This window comes from Athene cunicularia (genome assembly GCF_003259725.1).
Source record: "Athene cunicularia isolate RWA chromosome 5 unlocalized genomic scaffold, athCun1 chr5_part1, whole genome shotgun sequence".
In the NCBI taxonomy this organism is placed as follows: Eukaryota; Metazoa; Chordata; class Aves; order Strigiformes; family Strigidae; genus Athene; species Athene cunicularia.
The window spans coordinates 5,351,182-5,370,048 of NW_020799101.1; the positions used below are offsets into that span (position 1 = coordinate 5,351,182).

At 38.7% G+C, this 18,867-nt stretch overlaps 1 protein-coding gene across 4 annotated transcripts in view; it reads left to right on the top strand.

Annotated features, from left to right (window-relative positions):
* The first annotated feature begins 61 nt into the window (after window positions 1-61).
* The window catches only part of NAA30 (N(alpha)-acetyltransferase 30, NatC catalytic subunit), a 22,501-nt gene continuing 3,695 nt past the window's right edge, over window positions 62-18,867 (top strand). Inside the window, exons 1-4 of one of the 4 annotated variants that reach the window (XM_026849845.1) lie at window positions 62-986; window positions 8,449-8,572; window positions 10,627-10,682; window positions 11,578-11,883. In XM_026849845.1, coding sequence (XP_026705646.1) covers window positions 66-986; window positions 8,449-8,572; window positions 10,627-10,682; window positions 11,578-11,670 — 1,194 coding nt within the window. In that variant the 5' untranslated portion in view covers window positions 62-65 and the 3' untranslated portion in view covers window positions 11,671-11,883. Of the gene's footprint in view, window positions 987-8,448; window positions 8,573-9,963; window positions 10,087-10,626; window positions 10,683-11,577; window positions 11,884-18,867 lie in introns of those variants that run through there. The other 3 variants (XM_026849844.1, XM_026849846.1, XM_026849847.1) reach the window with 3 other exon arrangements.

Genomic DNA, 18,867 nt, shown 5'->3' on the forward strand with positions numbered 1-18,867 from the left:
CCTCGCCCCCGTCTCGTCTGACGCCCTCCTCCTCGGTGAGTTTGTGTCGGTCTCTCCCGTAGGATATGGCCGAGGTACCGCCGGGGCCTAGCAGCGTCCTTTCCCCGCAGGGGGACACGCTCTCCCCCTTCCCCGGAGGAGGAGGGGGAGGGGGGGCTGCTTCCTCCTCCTCTTCCACCTCCTCTGCTGCCGCCGCCGCCTGCACCGGGGCCCAGGATGAGGAGGCCGAAGAGGAGGAGGAAGAGGAGGGACCCGCGGGCGGACGGGAGCAGCAGCGAAGAGGAGGAGGAGGCGGCAGCGACGGCGGCAAGGGGGGGCCTCAACAGCACCGCCACCACCACCACCATCCCCCGCACCACAACCACCAGCTCAACGGCCTCATCAGCCCCGAGCTGCGGCACCTGCGGGCCTCCCTCAAGAGCAAGATACTAAGCTCGGAGGCAGGGGCAAGCCCCGAGGGGCTGGAGAACAAGCGAGCCAGTAAAACAATGGGCTCTGGACAGCAGCAGCAGTCATCGCCCCCGACCACAACACCGTGCTCATCTCCCCTTACCAACCACCTCCCTCCCCAGGAAAGGACTGCACCCTCTCCTCCTCCTTCTCCCCCAGCAGCAGCAGCAGCAGTAAGAGAGGACAGGAGCCAGCCTGCTGCCACAACTACGACTGCTGCTAAGACTGCAGCCCGCAATAGACGGGCAGGAGAGACTGGCTTGGAGGAGGAAGAGCAGGAGGAGGGGGATAAAAGAGGGGAGGAGGAGGAGGAGTCCTTGCTGCAACTCTCCGCGTCCTTAGATGCAGCTTGCAGTTTGAAAGGCTCGGGAACGGACTCTCAGCCCGAGGAGGACATAACGATACGATACGTCCGATATGAGTCAGAGTTGCAGATGCCCGATATCATGAGACTGATCACCAAAGATCTGTCTGAACCCTACTCCATTTACACATATAGGTATTTTATCCACAACTGGCCACAACTTTGCTTTTTGGTAAGTGCCGGAGGGGGCAGGGAGGGCAGGAACTGGGAGTGGTTTGGGGCTGGGGAGGAGAGGATTAAGGGGTTGACATTTGTGGAAATACTTCTAGTAATCTTTGTGTGGATAAGGGCAAGCTTTTTTGGGAGTACCTGTCTTCCTAATGAAGTCCCCTTGTGACCTGTGCATGTATAAGTAGACCATATACTTGAATTTTCTACATTTGTTAATACATGTTTTAAGTGGTGGGTAAAGGGTTTGAGCACAGGGCCAGCATCCAGGAATTCAAGGCTTCTAATCTTGGTTTTGACATTGACTTTCGTGACCTTTGGTAGCTCATTTTATCATTCTGTCTCAGTTCCTAGGTTTGTATTTGAAAAAGAATGTACTTAGTCCACTAGTGTCTTAATGAGTGCTGAGTAATTCTTGCACAATGGTTAAAACAGACTTCAGCATGGCTAGCATGTAAATGTTAAGTGATACATGGAGAGACACTGTGAAAGGTTTTGTAGACTTTTGATCTGTGAGCTTACTTTGAAAACGACAAGTGCAACTGTATTGCTTCTTACAGGTGTGATAGTGTGTGCAGCATGCAGAAGTTCTTGTGCTCCTTAGACTGTCTTGCTGTACTAACAATGTATTTTAGTGTTACATTCTTCCTACTGAACTATTGAGAAGATTGATTTACCTGTCACCCTGTCTTTCTAAATGTTTAGCACATCTTACAGAAGAACTTGTGTCTCAGTTGAAAAACATGCTTTTAGGATGATAATCTGTCCACAGGTGTATGAAACTGAGTATAAGTTGGCCTGTGGAGTATACATGCACAGTGGGAGCTTAGCTGTGTTTGATTTACTCATAGGAAAACTTATGTCTGCAAAACAGAACATTTATGGGAGTGCATGGCACATACTTGCAAAGGTAAATGATGAATTATTCTCTCTTGATGTTTTAATCAAGGCTGGACACCTTTCTGAGAGGCATGATTTAGCCAGAGTCAAGACACCCTTCAGTTTAGGAGTATCTCTGTAAAATTTTAATAGGATATGAGTACAGGAGGTGAGGCTAATGGAATCCATCTGGCCTTAAACTTCCTGGATGTTCTGGGTTTAAGGTCTGGTATAATTTAAAGTAGGATTTATAAGATTTATAGGAGGATTTTTCAGAACCGTGCCTCTTAGAAACCCTGAAGAGGGAATACAGTAGGATTATAGGAAGTTGAGCAAAGCATTACCGTCTGGAACAAAATAGAAATATGAAAATATTTGACAACATTATTCGATGCAAAGTCATGTTTGCCGTTATAAGGATGCTGATCAGAGCGGAATGGTATTTTTCAAGCACTGAGCTATGCGTGTGACTGATTTACTTCCTACTGAAAATAAATGCTCATGAACTACAAATGTCCATACTTTCAGCATGGAGTGTATTGCTGGTAATGCCAAGGTAATGTTGAATACTATTGGATCACAATGCATTTGTTTAGACTTTAAATCTGTATCTTTTTTGTCAGAAAGTAACTTGAGAATTTTGTTATGAAGAGCAGTGGCAAGTTGTTTGACAGAGTACTAAAACAGATGATTTCTAATGAGTACATTCAAAGAATAAGATATCACTCAAGGAGAAGAAAGCATTTTAAGTTTATTTTGTAGTGACAGCTTTTTTTATTTTAATAGCCTTGAAGAATCCACAGAACTTTACTTGAACTCTTTTTTTTTTTGAAGAGTGGAACAACGTAAAGTACATAAGACCGTAGAGAAGAATATGTGGCTATGAACATCTAAAGCCAGCGAATTGTTATCTACTTAATAATTTGAAGGTCTTGCAGTATGTGGAGTCAAGTTTGATGGGGGTTTTTTGTGACTGATTTTAGTATTTTTAAGGTTTGTTATTTTAGAGGTTGTCTTGAAGACTTTCTGTTCTATAAAATTTAATTTGTTCGTGCAGTTAATGGATTCCTGAACTACTTCAATCTAATAAGTCTCTTTAAAATATTTATCTTCAGTCAGGGACTGCATATTCCAGCTAGCAAGAACAGTGTCAGGAGGGTGAAGAGAAGCATAGTGCCTGATCTCACAGAATCATTTGTCTGTAATGCCTTGTGGCCTCACACCCTTCTGGGTTCAGATTTTGTTTTGGTTTTGATTGGTCTGGGGGAAAGGGTTTAGACTGCAATCTGACTGTATTTGAAAAAAATATCTGTAGATGTTCAATTCCTTTACTGAATCTCACCATCACCATTTTTAAAATCTCTAATGCTTACTCATATGTCTTCATTGCATTGTCATGGGCTCCCTTCCCTTTTCTTGATGTGTGAGGGGAAACTGCTGTCCTGGTTTTGGCTGGGATAGAGCTATTTAAATTGAAGAGGGGATGTCTGTTTGTGTAAATGCTCAGCAAGTGTCCCTTGCTGATATTTATTCAGAAAACCATCTTAAACACCATAATTTTCCTATCTAGCATTTTGGATACCTGACAGTGCAGAGCTGTTTTCTGGGTGCATTATTAATATTATTCCTGATGATTATCTCCTGGATTTGACCCTTGCTGAGTTTTGGCTTCTCCTTCCCAAGGTGCACCTTTGCTCTAATGGCTAGTGCAAGGGCTGCTTGCTTTTCCTTTCTGTTCAACTACCTCTTCCTGGCTTGTGCCAACACTTGTGTTTCTCTGATTTGGGAAGCTAAGGTAGCCCTCCCACCAACAACGTACATTTATAAGAGTGTGTGTGTACGTATGTGTTTGAGTCACGTTTCTGTTGGTTTAGGGCTCCAAACATACTCACAGTAGGATGTCCCAGGCATTGGTATTGGTGCAAGGAAAGAGGTGAAAAAGCACAGCTGGAGGGAAGGCATAGGACCAATCCTAACTAGTCAGTAGTGTGGTTTTGCTGTATAAAACCACTGTACGCTCAAAAAAGTTCTTATTCTACTTTAAAAGTATTTGGAGTTAGTAGGAATCTTCAAAGTATGTTCGTTTCAGTGTCAAGTTCATCCGTGTAACTGTCTTCCTGACTTTAGGGGTAACAAGTTGGGGATGGTTGATGATCAGTTCTGATGTGTCTCACTGCAGCATTATCTGACTGAGCTGTTGTAAGGGAATAACCTTCCCCTCCATAAACTGTATCTGTCTGCTTAAACTCGAGTTTCGCCTGTCTTTGGAAGAGCAGGCTTGCACTGTGCACTAGGTGTGGATGCCCTGTAAATGCCTGGGTTTTACTTATTCCCAGAATCCCTGTCATCCCAGCTTCTCTTCAAATGACTGATGATAACCACTCCTCTGTCAAAAAATGGCAGAGGGACATGGTATCTTTTGTTTCACATGAAGCGTTTTTAAGCATCGCAACAACTTTGTTCCCATATGGATTGTAAATGCATTTTCAACGCTTCAGCTTCCTTTTAAAGTGTATTTGTGGCTTCTAGTCTTAGCAGTGTTAAACTTCTAAAACTTCCATTTAGAACCAATACATTAAATATTTCAGAAAATTGTTTTGAAAATACCTTAGCGTGGGAGAGGTGAGCTTAGGAAACCTCACTGTGTGCCAAAGTCTGGATAAGACAGGATGTAATAAAAGCAGAGTTTTGGCTGAGTGTTGTAACCTCTCCTGTAATTCACAATACTGCGCCACTCAGCCGCCTTTTAAGAAAAATCTGGAAAAAACTGTGCTTTTATTGGGTTCTAAACTTTGCCACTAGCTATAGCAGCATTTATAATTTAAACTTTCACAAGTTTAAAAATAACCTATTAATTCCATGTAAGTGGTTTTAGATGTGTTGTAAATCCTAAATGACTGCAGTTAAGATCTTGTTTTATACTAATGCTTTGCTTTTTTTTTTTTTTTAATTGGATTTTATTCAAGAGTCTAAGCATACTTCATGTTGAAATTAAGACTTGTAAGACATTGTCCCTGTTTCTAGTTGCAGAAAACTTGGGGCATAAAGGAAAAACCAGAAAAGTTAGGAGACTGCCTGGGAAATCTTTCTAGCCTCATGGCAGATGTAGGAAGAAGTTCTATAACATCCATTCCCAATTTGCAAACTCTCTCTGTATTCCAGTTTCCTCTTAGGAGCGATCATGGTTTCAGATACAGGCTTGCTGTGTTACCTCTCGCTGTCAGCGGCTTTGTGAAAACTTCAGTCGTTGCAGCATCTGAGTACGTAACAACAACGAGTGTGGTTATTCTGGCGATGCCCTTGGCACAGGAGGGAATTACTCGTGTCCAGTTTCATAGAGTGGAAACAGAGCGTGATTTGCCCAGTATCGTAAAGAGCTCTGAACTGCCAGACTTTAACCATTAGCCTAAATGTATCCTCAGATGGCATTCAGGAGCATGATGTAAGCTGAAGGATTCATACAGAGCTGTTTCTGTGGTACTTCGGGATGGATTTTGGTGCATGTGTGAGAGGGAGGCTATATTGCAGTAGCGCAGGTTCTGCTGCATTTGAATCGCAAAATGTTTCTCTTTCAGGAGCTAGTTGGTTGTTTTAATCTTCTTTAAATGGGAAGAAGTATCACAGGATCTGATTATTAAATGTGTGCTCAGACTGTGGCTGACAGACATAATGCCATCTTTGCTAATGAAATTAATGCCAATTGTTTCATTTTGTGAAAAGTAATGTTCTTGCTGATTTACAGACATTTCTGTGCTAACTCTTCTAGAAATACATGGCTGCAATACAACAATATTAATCTAGTTTGTTTTAAATATTTAAACTTACTCATAAGAACAAAGTTAATGCAAATATTGAATTTGAATTCATGTATGTTAATCCTGCTAATGACATATGATTGAAGTAAATCTTGTAGTACTCAGTGGGGTTTATAATATATAATAGTAACTTAGGGTGAATTCTCTTTGTAGAAACTTGTATGTTTAGAATTACTCTCATATACCTGAAAGGAAAATTTGGCCCATGATTGTTTTTTTCATAAATGGTGTTGTATGGGAACTACTTTTTCTCTCTCCTCCCCACTCTCCCTATTTCAGTCTTTTGAGGTTTTTTTTCTTTACACAGTTTAACCTTCTCCAGGGAATTAAATTACAAAGTTTTACATCACGTTTTGCATTAATTTCCAGCTTTAGATAAGGTTGGAAAGAAGGCGAAAGGAGAGGAAAGGCAACAAAAAAACCTCAAATTGAGGTGGAAATGCAGCACTCCCTCTGTAAGTGGAACAACTGTAGATTAACTGGCAGACTTACCTGCCTAAAGACAGAGAAATAGATTTGTTTGGGGAACTGGTAACAAAGTCATACTTTATTCAGCTGTCTGGCAACAGTAGTAAAACCAGTGGGTATTTGCTTCTTTGATCACTGAAACAAAATTCTTTGCTGTTCATTTAGTGTTTTAAATATATGATTCATGAACATAGCTTTTCTGAGAAGTGCCCTAAACAAGAAAGAACACAGATATGCAACGTCACTACTCTTGACGTATGTTTAAAAAAAAAAAATCTTAAAAATTATCCGCATGACTGTTACGATCAACAATTTGCACGTGTTCACTTCAGGGCAAATCATAACTATAACGTGCTAGTTTGTGCTGTGCTTTTTTTTTTTTTTTCTTAGTGAGGGATAAGATTACATCTAGGTGCTCTGCGTAATTATAGCAATGTTATGAACAGCCTGTCTGATGATACTCTTTATTTAACTCCCTGGTTTTCTCAGGTCTGAGCCGAGATACAAAACTTGCCTTGAGCTGACACTTTGCATACACAGTTTTAGTATAAGTACAACTTTTCTTCCCTATGGAATAAACTGTGTTTTAGAACAAATGAAAGACTGCTCAGAGGTTGTGTATTTCAATCCATTTAGATCATGCTACAGTTTCTGTTCATCGTTTTAAAAACCACTTGTTTAGATTGTTCAGGGTTGTTCTTGGCTACTGCTAAAAAACTGTGTTTTCCTGCCAAATAAAAACTTAGCAATAATTATATTTGCCTGATGAGTTTAAACTATATTAAAAATGGTGTTAGGATCATGCTGTATCGTAGAGCTTTGTAACTGCAGCTCGTACAATTTGGCCTGCTTTATTTCACCTTTGATACAGCTCCTGGTTGACAGCTAACTTGGTTAATAACCCACCATCCAGGCAGAGATGGTAGAAGACATTATTATTCTTGGGGTGAAAAAAACTGTGTCTTCATGCCTCCACTATGAAATGCATGAATGAATTTCCTGCCTGTAGAGCCTTAGCCTACAAGCTCTATACAAACAGGTTGAGGTGGTTGGAAACTATAGAGTATATACCATAGGCTTTGGAGCAGTGAGCACTGGGTTCACAGGTGGGCTGCACTGAGGCCTGGCACTACTGGCTCTGGCAAGTCCTGTTCATTTGATGTGTCTTACTCTTGTAAATTTGAATTATCCCGAAGCGCTTGTGCCAGCACATGCTTGTGCCAATCATGTGCTGTAGTCCGGGTTTAGTTGCTACTCTGGAGCCAAAGGCTAGTTCCCCCCTGCAGATACAGGTCTATCAAAGTCTGTGGATCCACTCATCTGCCCATACGTACACTTATGAGTTTCTTTTTTATCTCTGTCCGTCTTTCCTGAATGAACAGTAATTCATTCTCCCCTTGGATGCTGTCCTACTCTGCAGCGTTATTTAGTTTTACTGCTACAGGTTACAATGTCATTAATCCCTCATGCTACCTAATCCTTCAGTTAACGTGTGACTTAGTTTTTCTTACACTCTAATACGTTTCATTGTAAAATTCTGGTGAATTTAGTGGTTGTGCAAGTAGTTTGGTAAGTGTTTGGGGAGCAGTTGGGTTCTTTTTGTTGTTTTTTTTTTATTCTTCAGACTAACTACATCTCCTTGACCATGCTTTTTGTGACAGTACCATTGGGATTAACTGTCAGTGTGTAGCTCCTAACAAATGAAATCTCTGAACAGTTAAAAAGTGTGAAATTAACTGTGTGCTTTTATTTTGTTTGTTCTTCGGGTGTCATGTGACTAAAAATGTCGAGTTTCTAAAGATTAAGTGCAGCAACGTGATCCTTTGTGGCCTTGACATTAAAACCAGTCAAAAATGAAGCATGTTGTCTACCACAGCCCTTGTACATGAAAATTCAGATCACTGTAAAACAGGAATGGACTTTTCTTCCTCTGTGGCAGCCCATGTGAAGGGGTGATTTATGCCTTAACCTGTTTGGTTATTTTTTTTCTTTTTTTTTTTTCTTCCCCCTTATCTATCACATGTGTTCTTACCTGTAGACTTCATGGAATAATAATGTGGTTCTCTCCAGGACAATTCATTGGTTGTTAATTGTAACTTTATTTGAATGTAATAAAGAAATAAGAGTCCTTTAATCTTATTTATACTTTCGGAGACGTTTTTAACATTTATTTGGTTATTTTTTTTATAGTTTTATGCAAACAAATTTTGTGTGGCTGTTTCATTTTAAATGAACTGGTTTACTACTTTTGGTAGCACTGTAGATCACAAACTGAGAATGCATACGTGTATGTTTGTCTTTAAGGCCATGGTAGGTGAGGAGTGTGTAGGTGCCATCGTCTGCAAGCTGGATATGCACAAAAAGATGTTCCGCAGAGGTTATATAGCCATGTTAGCAGTGGATTCCAAATACAGAAGAAAAGGAATTGGTAAGAATAGCCTTTTTTGTTATTTCTTACTTAAATCCTGTAGTTGGGATAACTGTAGCTGTCATAAAGGTTTATGCAGAACTGAACTTTTAGATGTGGTGGTTTGTCTGTCATCCCCACCTTACACAACCACACAGGCTCCCCAGTGCTTTTTTAAAATTTTGTTAAACTCGCCTGAAATGCCTTATGAGATTTACATCTGGGATACCATAAAACTAAAAAGAAAGGCAGTCAGCAGCCCCTTACCTCTGCCTATTACCACTGTCAAATAACAACAGTGGGAATTGCTTTGCTTTTTTATATGTGCCCTCACCACTGTATTTCTGTGTTGTGTTCAGTCTATCTTTTTTTTCAGTGAATTTATCTACTGACTTGTCCCTATCAGTTAGGCATATATTGCCTGTTGGGGAGAATGTATAGTTCATTGTTGTATTAATAAGTGAAGAAAACTAGTTGTGTATTGCTATTTGAATGACTGAAATGGAGATCTGTTTTTTGGGGAAGTTACATGATAAAAGAAATCACTCTTGGCAGGGGGTTTGCCCTCCCTCGTTAATCAGTTTTGCCCTGATGAAAGGATGTTTCATTCTAGCACCAGTTATTCTATCTGGCTTAATTAAAGATTTGTTCTTATGGAAGTTTTTTTTTTTTGTGTGTGTGTTGGTTATTGTGAAATTACATTTTGTAACGTTTTAAACGTCAAATGTAGACGTCAGCTTTAAAGGCTAGAAGAGTGCTTTGCCACTTATTCACACCGAACAGCTCATACTTTTGTGATTAAAGACAGAAAATTACTTGCAATGGAAAAATACACTGATACATTGCAGAATGGTACCATTGTGTGTGTTCTCTTCATTAAAAATACCAACCAAAACGCAAAAAATCTTAAAGCACTACATATTGTCATGACTTTTCAAGCATGTGCGGATTTTTTTTTTCTCCAGTGCAATTCAAAAACCATTGTAGGTTTCTGTACTGGAGCAGAGGGAAAAGGATACTGAGAAATCCCTGTCTCTTCTTTCCTTTTAGCTGAGTCATGAAGGAGCCTGCCATAATTTAATTGCAGGTGCTTGGATTCATAAGTAAATAAGAATTAATGCTGTTATGAAGATCTCTGCAAGATTTTTCCCTTGCTTTAGTCAGTTCATAATTTTAGAATTATATAAATAGAATTTATATTTAAAGCCTTGCTTACTTTAGCATTATGTATGTTGATTTTTTCCTACATTTGCCACCTTGCTGTTTCTCAAAGTGTGCTGTTAATCTGAAGATTTGTTTTATATGTAGTACAGTTTTGTCATATGTTCAATGAAAATCTTAATTTATTAAAGTTTTGAGAATACTTTAAAACATTCTCTAGATTCCTTGGGGTTTTTTTTCCTTTTCCTTAGCCTTCTTATGGAAGTGAGATTTATGCAATTTCATTGAACAGCAGTTTTTTCCACTAATAACTTTGAAATCAACTTTCAATTTCACCCCAATTCTACAGACAGGTAGGGATATTACATTTGTAGAACTGTTGTGAAATAGATGAAAAATAATGATAAAGAATTAAATTAATGCTTAACCGAGGGGAAGGGATGGGCTTTAACCATATTATTAGATACTAGCAAATCCAAATGGGAGTCAGCCCCGAGAAAAGTGGTTTCATAAGTTCTGTTACTAACAGAAGTATTTGTTTTAGTAAGAGGAAATTCCCTTGGAAGATGAATGTCCTTCAAGTACGTGCCAGCAGATTTTGACTTTAAACGCAACAAAAAGGAATGAATCACATCTTGGAAGGCTATATATAACACTATGTTAAACATAGAAGCCTGTTTCTAATATCCTTGTGTTAGAAGAATCTTGCGCTCAAGATGAGTCTCTGGATAACTTTACAGATTATTTTAATGTTCAAACTTGAGACTGCAACTTGACTGCAACTTCTTGTTTCTTTCTTCCTTTCCTCCCTGCTTTCCCCAGGTGTAATGTCATGTAGGTAGCACACGTTAGTCATATATAAACCAGCATCTTTTGCATTGCAACTCTGACACTTACTGAAATCTATATTTCAGGTACAAACTTGGTTAAGAAAGCTATTTATGCTATGGTTGAAGGAGATTGTGATGAGGTAAGATTTTATAATCAAAAACTTTCATAATGTAAATGGTTTTCGTTCTCCTGTATGTGGATTCATTTCACAGGTTTTTCTTCTACAGAACTGGGTTTTTTTTTAGGTGGGGAGTGGGTTGGTAAGAAGCTATTCCTTTTATAATGAAAGGAAAAATAACCTCAGAAAAACATATGGCACAAATAGTAGAAGGATTTTCTAATTTTGTCATAAGGGCTCAAATTCAGTGTTTCAGGTTTTGGTTTACTTTGCAAAGCTGCCTCAGCCTCTGGTCGCAGGCACATTTTCCTCCAAAGACTCTACTTTAAGGTGCTGCTGACCAGTGTAACTTGCATGGTGTATGTAATACTTCCATACTTCTAGAATACACCGACATCTTGGCACAGTACATGCTCTAGTACTGCAGACTGTGGTTTTATCACAGTGAGTGATCAGGACTGTTCTGACAGTGCATAGCTGTATTGCGTGGCTCTGACAGATCTCTAATGATTTAGCATGTCAGTGAAAACTTGGAAGGAAAGTGACTGAATCACTGTCAAACTTTCTCAGGCCTATATGTTACTAGTCTTTCCTTTTACCAGATTAGTCCCTGCTTTTTTTTTTTTTTTTTTTTTTCTTGGCATATATATAAAGCAACTAACTGTATGTGCCATGTTTAACTTGTGAGGAACTCTCCCTTCAGGCATCCTCCTTAATCTGGTTATCTGTCCCTTTAACTTTCAGCTCCTTGGGACAATGCAATTGTTAACTTGTTCCTGATAAGTGAGCACTGTGTCATTTCAGTGTGTCACAGTTAATGACCCTTTGATCTCTGTGATCTTGTTTCAACTGCTTCCTCAATTGTCCTTCTGCAGTGTGTGAAGTTTCTTATGCAAAACTACAATTTTTGTTGCAGGACTCCTGGCACATACTCTGTTTATTCTTCCACTTGTTTTGTTACACCTCTTGCAGCATCCCTGCATATGTTCTGACTTCATTCATTGTTTGAAATACTTATTCTTCCCTTCAGATTCCTTCATGCCTCTGCTTATTGGTGTTGTCTTCCCTCCAAATTTATGTTGTACTCAGGCAGTATAGTACAGTCTGATAGTTCTGTAATTCTTTAAGTTCTTTTTTTGGCTTGCTGCTTCTATCATCATATGCAATATGCTTCGCTCTAATCTGTTTTACTACTGGCTACATTAAACTAATAAAAAAATTCCATTTTTTTGTTTGTTTGTTTTCCATTGCTTTCCGCTGTGGCCTTGAATTTATTTGCCATTGCTAAAGCATTCCAGATTAAAAGAAAAATTTAAAATAATGAGGAATAGCATCACACTGTTCACCTTGCAGTTGGGGAATTGAAATGCAGAGAAGTGAATTGCCTACTGTTGTTAGAGGTGGTAGTAGAACTGGCTATTTCTGCTCAAGCTACCAGAGTTGCAGTAATTACCATGTGATTTATGAAGGCATGTGTACTACTTTGCATGTAACTACATTTCTAAATTGGATTATCTAACAGGTAGATGCATAATCACCTCTCCTGTGTCTGTCTTTTTTTCTACCATTGTAATATTAGTCCAAGAGTGTTTCTTATAGGTTTTTATCTTCATCAAAATGAAATAAATATGATAAGGATTACAGGCTAGTCTGCAGTGAGACCTCATTAAGTCTTAATCACAGATTTTCATCTATGGTGCTGTATAAATACTTTGTACTAAGTGCAGAGGGCATTTTTCAGAGGCTGCTGTTGTCCCTCTTTAATCGAAGGTGCTACAATTCAAGCTCCTTGAAGTGTGTGCTGCTGGATGGGTGCAGGCGGGTTTCAGTTCCAGTTTAGAAGCTGTGTAACCATGTTTGTGGGGTGATAATTCTGAACAAATGATGTCCTGCTTCTTGGGGGCTTTTCCATCAGCTGAGTCTTGTGCTGACCGCAGCATTTTGAAATGGGGGCTCGTTATGCACAGGCAGCATGGAGCGCAAGCAGAGTGTATTTCTGACTTTCTACACAGGTCAGCAGAGGCACATCCACACTGATTTTGATATATTTATGTTCTTTTTCACATACAGGTTATCAACAGCCAAATAGCCAGCGTTTTTGTGTTTTCTTCTTTTCTTTGCCACCACGTGTAGGCTTCTTCCAGATACATGTGGTACAAAATAATGATGTTGATTACTTGTAGGTTAATAGGTAGATTGCCAAGTTTTCAATCATGACCAGAATCTGAAAAATCCACCTAGCCAACCACTAAAAGCTCTGTCTGACAGAGCCAGGACACCAAGACACTTACCCTCACAACGGTTGTTGGGAGGATGATTTCTGGCTGTCTAATTGATACCTAGAGCTGATCAAACATGAAATAGTGCATCAGAGTAATTTATCTTTGTGAGGTGGGTGAATAGCTTAATCATTTCTGCAGCTCTTAAGATATTTTTCTGCATCCCTTAATAAAATCAGAAGCATGATGAAAATAAAAAGATGCTGCTACTTGATATAAGATGAACTGCAATTCAAAAAAGGGCTTTTTTTTTCTTGGAAAAAAAAATCCTTGGAATAGAATTAAAAATATTAATATGCAGCTGTGGGTGTCATGAAAAATTTCCAAAGGCTGCTTGGAAACTCTGTTTCCTTAAATCTGATTATGGAATAAATGCAGTAAATATACTTAATTTTAATACCTACTGGCGTATAATCTGATAAATGTTTTGTTCAGTACGTTGCTTTTCAAAGTACCATAGACTGGACTTCGAGGTATTTGCATTGAGTCCTGAAAAATGAAGGGTTTATACAACACCATAGATGAAAATCCTGAAGTCACTAATGATGTGTTAGCAATTAAAAGTATGCTGCAATATTTTAGTGATTAAGGAATTCTTTTTCTTGTAAGCTAATCTCATGGGAATAAACTAAACCAAGACTATGGAACAAGTGATTTACAGTGCAAGCTTCTGTGTTCAGCCAGCTGCCTAGGAGGTAGTTTATGCTATATGCCATGTGTCAAAGCTGAGAGGCAATATCCTTCCAGTCAGAGGTTGCTTCCTGGCTTGGGGAAGCTGTGGGTGAGTAAGTGAAGCAGTGAATTGGCTGGGATGGGATCTGTGTGGAGGGGAGGAGCTGGCCATGGCCTACAATAGAACGGAAAGGAGGGAAGTGATCTGATGTTGGGGATGGGTCGTTGAACTAGAAATAACCTTCAAGCCTGAAGAAAGTACTCAACAGCATGCTTGGAGCTGGAGTGTCTGGATATAACATTACAAAACTTGAGGGATCTTTGATTTTTTTCTTTTTTTTTTTTTTTTTCCCTTTACTTTGGTGACTTTCTCAGGCGCTTGATGTTAATGAATTCTGATTGGGGTAGTGAACTGAAGGTTTTCAAGATTATAATAGCCTGATTTTCCAATAGGTCACAATGATTCAGAATAACTTTATGGGCTGGTTGCATACAAAGTGTGAACTATAGAAATAAATCAGGTGAAGGTGAATAGTTTTGCTCCCATCTTCAAAGTTTTGAAGAGATTTTTTTCCAGTGTGAAAAAGGAAGGTATGTGCAAGTTGGGTGTCTGAATTTGTACGTTTGCTGAGTTTTTACTGACCAGCAGTTTTCAGAAATGGTACTGCTTAAGACCTTCATGTGGAACTATTACAACCCTTAATCACAATGAGAAAGGAGGAGTCATTCGTTCATATGTAGGTCTTCCATCTGTAACAAATGACTAATCTGCATAGATTCATTCAGTTCATATTACTGAAATAATGCACCATGTAACTGGTAACTAATCAAAATAAGACTAGTAAGTGGAACTCTTAATAGCTTTTTTTAAGCAAAATGTAGAATGTGAAAAGGAGTTGCAACTTCTCATGAGAATCCCCATTGAAAGTTTAGGGTGATTTAAAGTGTAGTTTTTTGACCACAACAGTAGGTGTGTCATTTTAATTCAATATCACACTTATGAAAATATACATTTAATTTGCTTATAATCCTATTTGAAATTATCAAACTATTGACAGTTTTTTCTTAATCTACAAATCATCTAAGATATTAAATGTTAGATTTTTGGTGCTACCTTTCCTTAAAAGTTAAGGCAGTTAAACTTAATAGCTTTTTTTAAGCAAAATGTAGAATGTGAAAAGGAGTTGCAACTTCTCATGAGAATCCCCATTGAAAGTTTAGGGTGATTTAAAGTGTAGTTTTTTGACCACAACAGTAGGTGTGTCATTTTAATTCAATATCACACTTATGAAAATATACATTTAATTTGCTTATAATCCTATTTGAAATTATCAAACTATTGACAGTTTTTTCTTAATCTACAAATCATCTAAGATATTAAATGTTAGATTTTTGGTGCTACCTTTCCTTAAAAGTTAAGGCAGTTAAACTGATAAAGGACACAGGACAAGCACCCGTAACTTGAATCTGATCCTATGCCAGACTAACAAGTAAGAATAGCAACCTCTTCTGTGAGCGCTGAGAGAGTACTTTCTTCATTTGCTTATTTGGTTTGGCTGTATTCGTTCTACGACTCGATTTCTAAACTTCATTCAGAGTTTGAACTGAAGAAGCAAAAAATCTTGAACTCTCCGTTTATCTAGGAATAAATTCTAGTAATAGTAATAAATGTTGAGCTCCAGTCTTGCTATAGAAGGTTTCTTGCTTCTAAACACAGTTAAAATTAGTGTTAGATTTATGAAACTCAAGATATAAGAGAAAGTAACAGCCTTCAGAAAGTTGCAGAAAATGCTGTTAAATCCAATCAGACCTTTGCTGGTCTCCAGGGGAGGATGCAATTGTGTTGTTAGAGGATTTAGCAGGCATATGTGTATAGCAAAATAGACCCTATGAGACCAGAAATAATATAATGATTGAAGGTTTGGAGCTTGACTGAAAATCTCACACAGGAAGAGATGAATCCTTCACAAAACAAGGCTAATGAAATTTGGATAAAATATGACTGTTTACTTTTTACATAATAGAAACATGTCTTTAGCCCTTTGAGATCAATGCAATATATTGAGATCAGGGAATTTTTATTTTTTTTTTTTCATTGTGACAAGTCTTCCTTAGAAGTACTAGAGCAAATCTCTTGCATTTGCTTTCAAGATGAGCATTCACTCAGGTAGTGGAATTCCAACAAACCTGAATTTCAACATTTAACCACTCCCTTAAATTCAATGATCTGCACTGTTGGAAGTCTTTCAGCATTGCAAGGTGTTCAAGCTTGCAGTTGAATACAGACTTGTTATATCACTCTGCTAGGTTACTAAACTTTTTATGAGAGTGAATGCCATTTGTAGCTGAGAGTTCAAACAATAGTCTTCTGCACTGTGGATTTACACGGGTCAGATTTCTTCTTTGGCGTAACACTTTGTTTTATTTTGAATTGAGAAGTTGTACGATACACGTAATTGTGTAGAAAAATAGCACTCTTCAGGAAAACTAGTGCACTTCCATAATTTGTTATAAATTAATAGTTACACATTTCGATGGATTAAGGATGTTAAGAGTACTTGATTAAGTCACAAGACTTGATAGTATTCTGTGAGGTAGCGGGTAGAGAAATTCAATCTCTTCATTCTTACCATAAGACTAAGAATTGCATTAGGTTGTCGTGTGCAGGTACAACAGACTGTCCTGCTGTAATTTAAGAACTCTGACTGTCAGTGTTTTAATGTGTGACTTTTGTTTGCTTTCTGAAAAGGAACTATCTTAGTCTTATGTTGTTCATTGGGTTGTTAGTCCCAGGTTTACTATTCTTCCAACATTCTCATACTGAGAAAGCACAGAGGGGATTATCCATTGGAATGTAGTTAAGGTGGCTTGAAACTTGAGTAATGATCAAATATATACATTAAATGGATTTTTAAATCTCATTAAAGGTGACCAGTCTAACTAATGGCTGCCTCTCTCTTTTACGTTGGCTTAGCCACTCCTCAGACTGCAGAAAACAAACCTGATGGAGAGAGAAAAAGAAAGGTTTTCTACCAGATTGCTTTTTGAAGTAGCTCAGCAGCAAGCTTAGTGAGCTGGCAGAAGAGGTGAGGAGGAATGGAAATGTGTGCCTGAAGGCAGTAGGACCACAGACTCCATAAAGTAGATTGACTTATATTAGCCTGTGTTTGTAGAGCAGTTTTTTGTTCCTGATTTTGAGGGGGCAGGGGGGATGTTAACGAGTTTTCCTGCATTTTATTGTAGGAGAAGGGAGTCCTGGGTTCCTGGGTTTTGAGCTGGGGTAAATGACTCGAGGAGGTTTATGTATATAGTCCTAACTACACAGAGCAGGTATCAAATGCTGGTTTAGAAATAGCCATTAGTGGACAACACCAGCAGTGATCACTGTTTTGCTGCAGAAATTGCTTAGGCTGTATTTTCATTGTATGGTCTTTTCTACAGTGTCCATCAGCTCTTGTTTAATATGTGAATGTACATTGTCATGGGACGGTACGTAGTCTAGTCAGCTTATTAGTTCAGCCTGTGTTCTTGCACAACCATGATCTGTCCTTAATAGCAGAATCCTTAAATAATTGAGTTGGACAACAGTAAAGAGGCAAAACAAGTTTTTAGTATTTGGAGTGGGCACAGGGCTTACCAGTTATGGCAGAGCTCTGTTCAGTGCATTTGGAGACAAAAGGGAAAAACAATTCAGAAGGACATACTTCAGGAGTTTTGTAATTAACTTCATGTTAACGTCAGTGTAGTTTTTTTTGCCTGTGCTTGAGACTTCTGGTACAATGTTGAGTCGTTACTTAATTTGGACTACTCCTACACTTGGGTTTGGTCTGAGCTACTTACAGCAGGTCTTCCTGCAGCTGGGGTCTTAACCAACACAGGGGGAAAAGAATGGAAAAAGCTGCTTTTTTTTTCCTGGCGTGCACTCTGATTTGAGTTTGGGATACTTGCGTTGAGCACACAGTTGCAAACATTGGGTCTGATGGCTAGTTGTAGAAGGCTGAAGCTTGTATCTAGGTCTAAATCTATTGAATTTGAGATCAAAGATACTAAATGACGAAACAAACCTCATGTGCCAATTCTGGTAACATGCAAAAGTTCAGTTGCTCATTCAAAATTCGAAGTATGTTTTGGACCCTGGCCTGTTTGGTAGGTTGGGTTTTGAGGTTTTTTTGTTGCCTTTCCTCTCCTTTCGCCTTCTTTCCAACCTTATCTAAAGCTGGAAATTAATGCAAAACGTGATGTAAAACTTTGTAATTTAATTCCCTGGAGAAGGTTAAACTGTGTAAAGAAAAAAAACCTCAAAAGACTGAAATAGGGAGAGTGGGGAGGAGAGAGAAAAAGTAGTTCCCATACAACACCATTTATGAAAAAAACAATCATGGGCCAAATTTTCCTTTCAGGTATATGAGAGTAATTCTAAACATACAAGTTTCTACAAAGAGAATTCACCCTAAGTTACTATTATATATTATAAACCCCACTGAGTACTACAAGATTTACTTCAATCATATGTCATTAGCAGGATTAACATACATGAATTCAAATTCAATATTTGCATTAACTTTGTTCTTATGAGTAAGTTTAAATATTTAAAACAAACTAGATTAATATTGTTGTATTGCAGCCATGTATTTCTAGAAGAGTTAGCACAGAAATGTCTGTAAATCAGCAAGAACATTACTTTTCACAAAATGAAACAATTGGCATTAATTTCATTAGCAAAGATGGCATTATGTCTGTCAGCCACAGTCTGAGCACACATTTAATAATCAGATCCTGTGATACTTCTTCCCATTTAAAGAAGATTAAAACAACCAACTAGCTCCTGAAAGAGAAACATTTTGCGATTCAAATGCAGCAGAACCTGCGCTACTGCAATATAGCCTCCCTCTCACACATGCACCAAAATCCATCCCGAAGTACCACAGAAACAGCTCTGTATGAATCCTTCAGCTTACATCATGCTCCTGAATGCCATCTGAGGATACATTTAGGCTAATGGTTAAAGTCTGGCAGTTCAGAGCTCTTTACGATACTGGGCAAATCACGCTCTGTTTCCACTCTATGAAACTGGACACGAGTAATTCCCTCCTGTGCCAAGGGCATCGCCAGAATAACCACACTCGTTGTTGTTACGTACTCAGATGCTGCAACGACTGAAGTTTTCACAAAGCCGCTGACAGCGAGAGGTAACACAGCAAGCCTGTATCTGAAACCATGATCGCTCCTAAGAGGAAACTGGAATACAGAGAGAG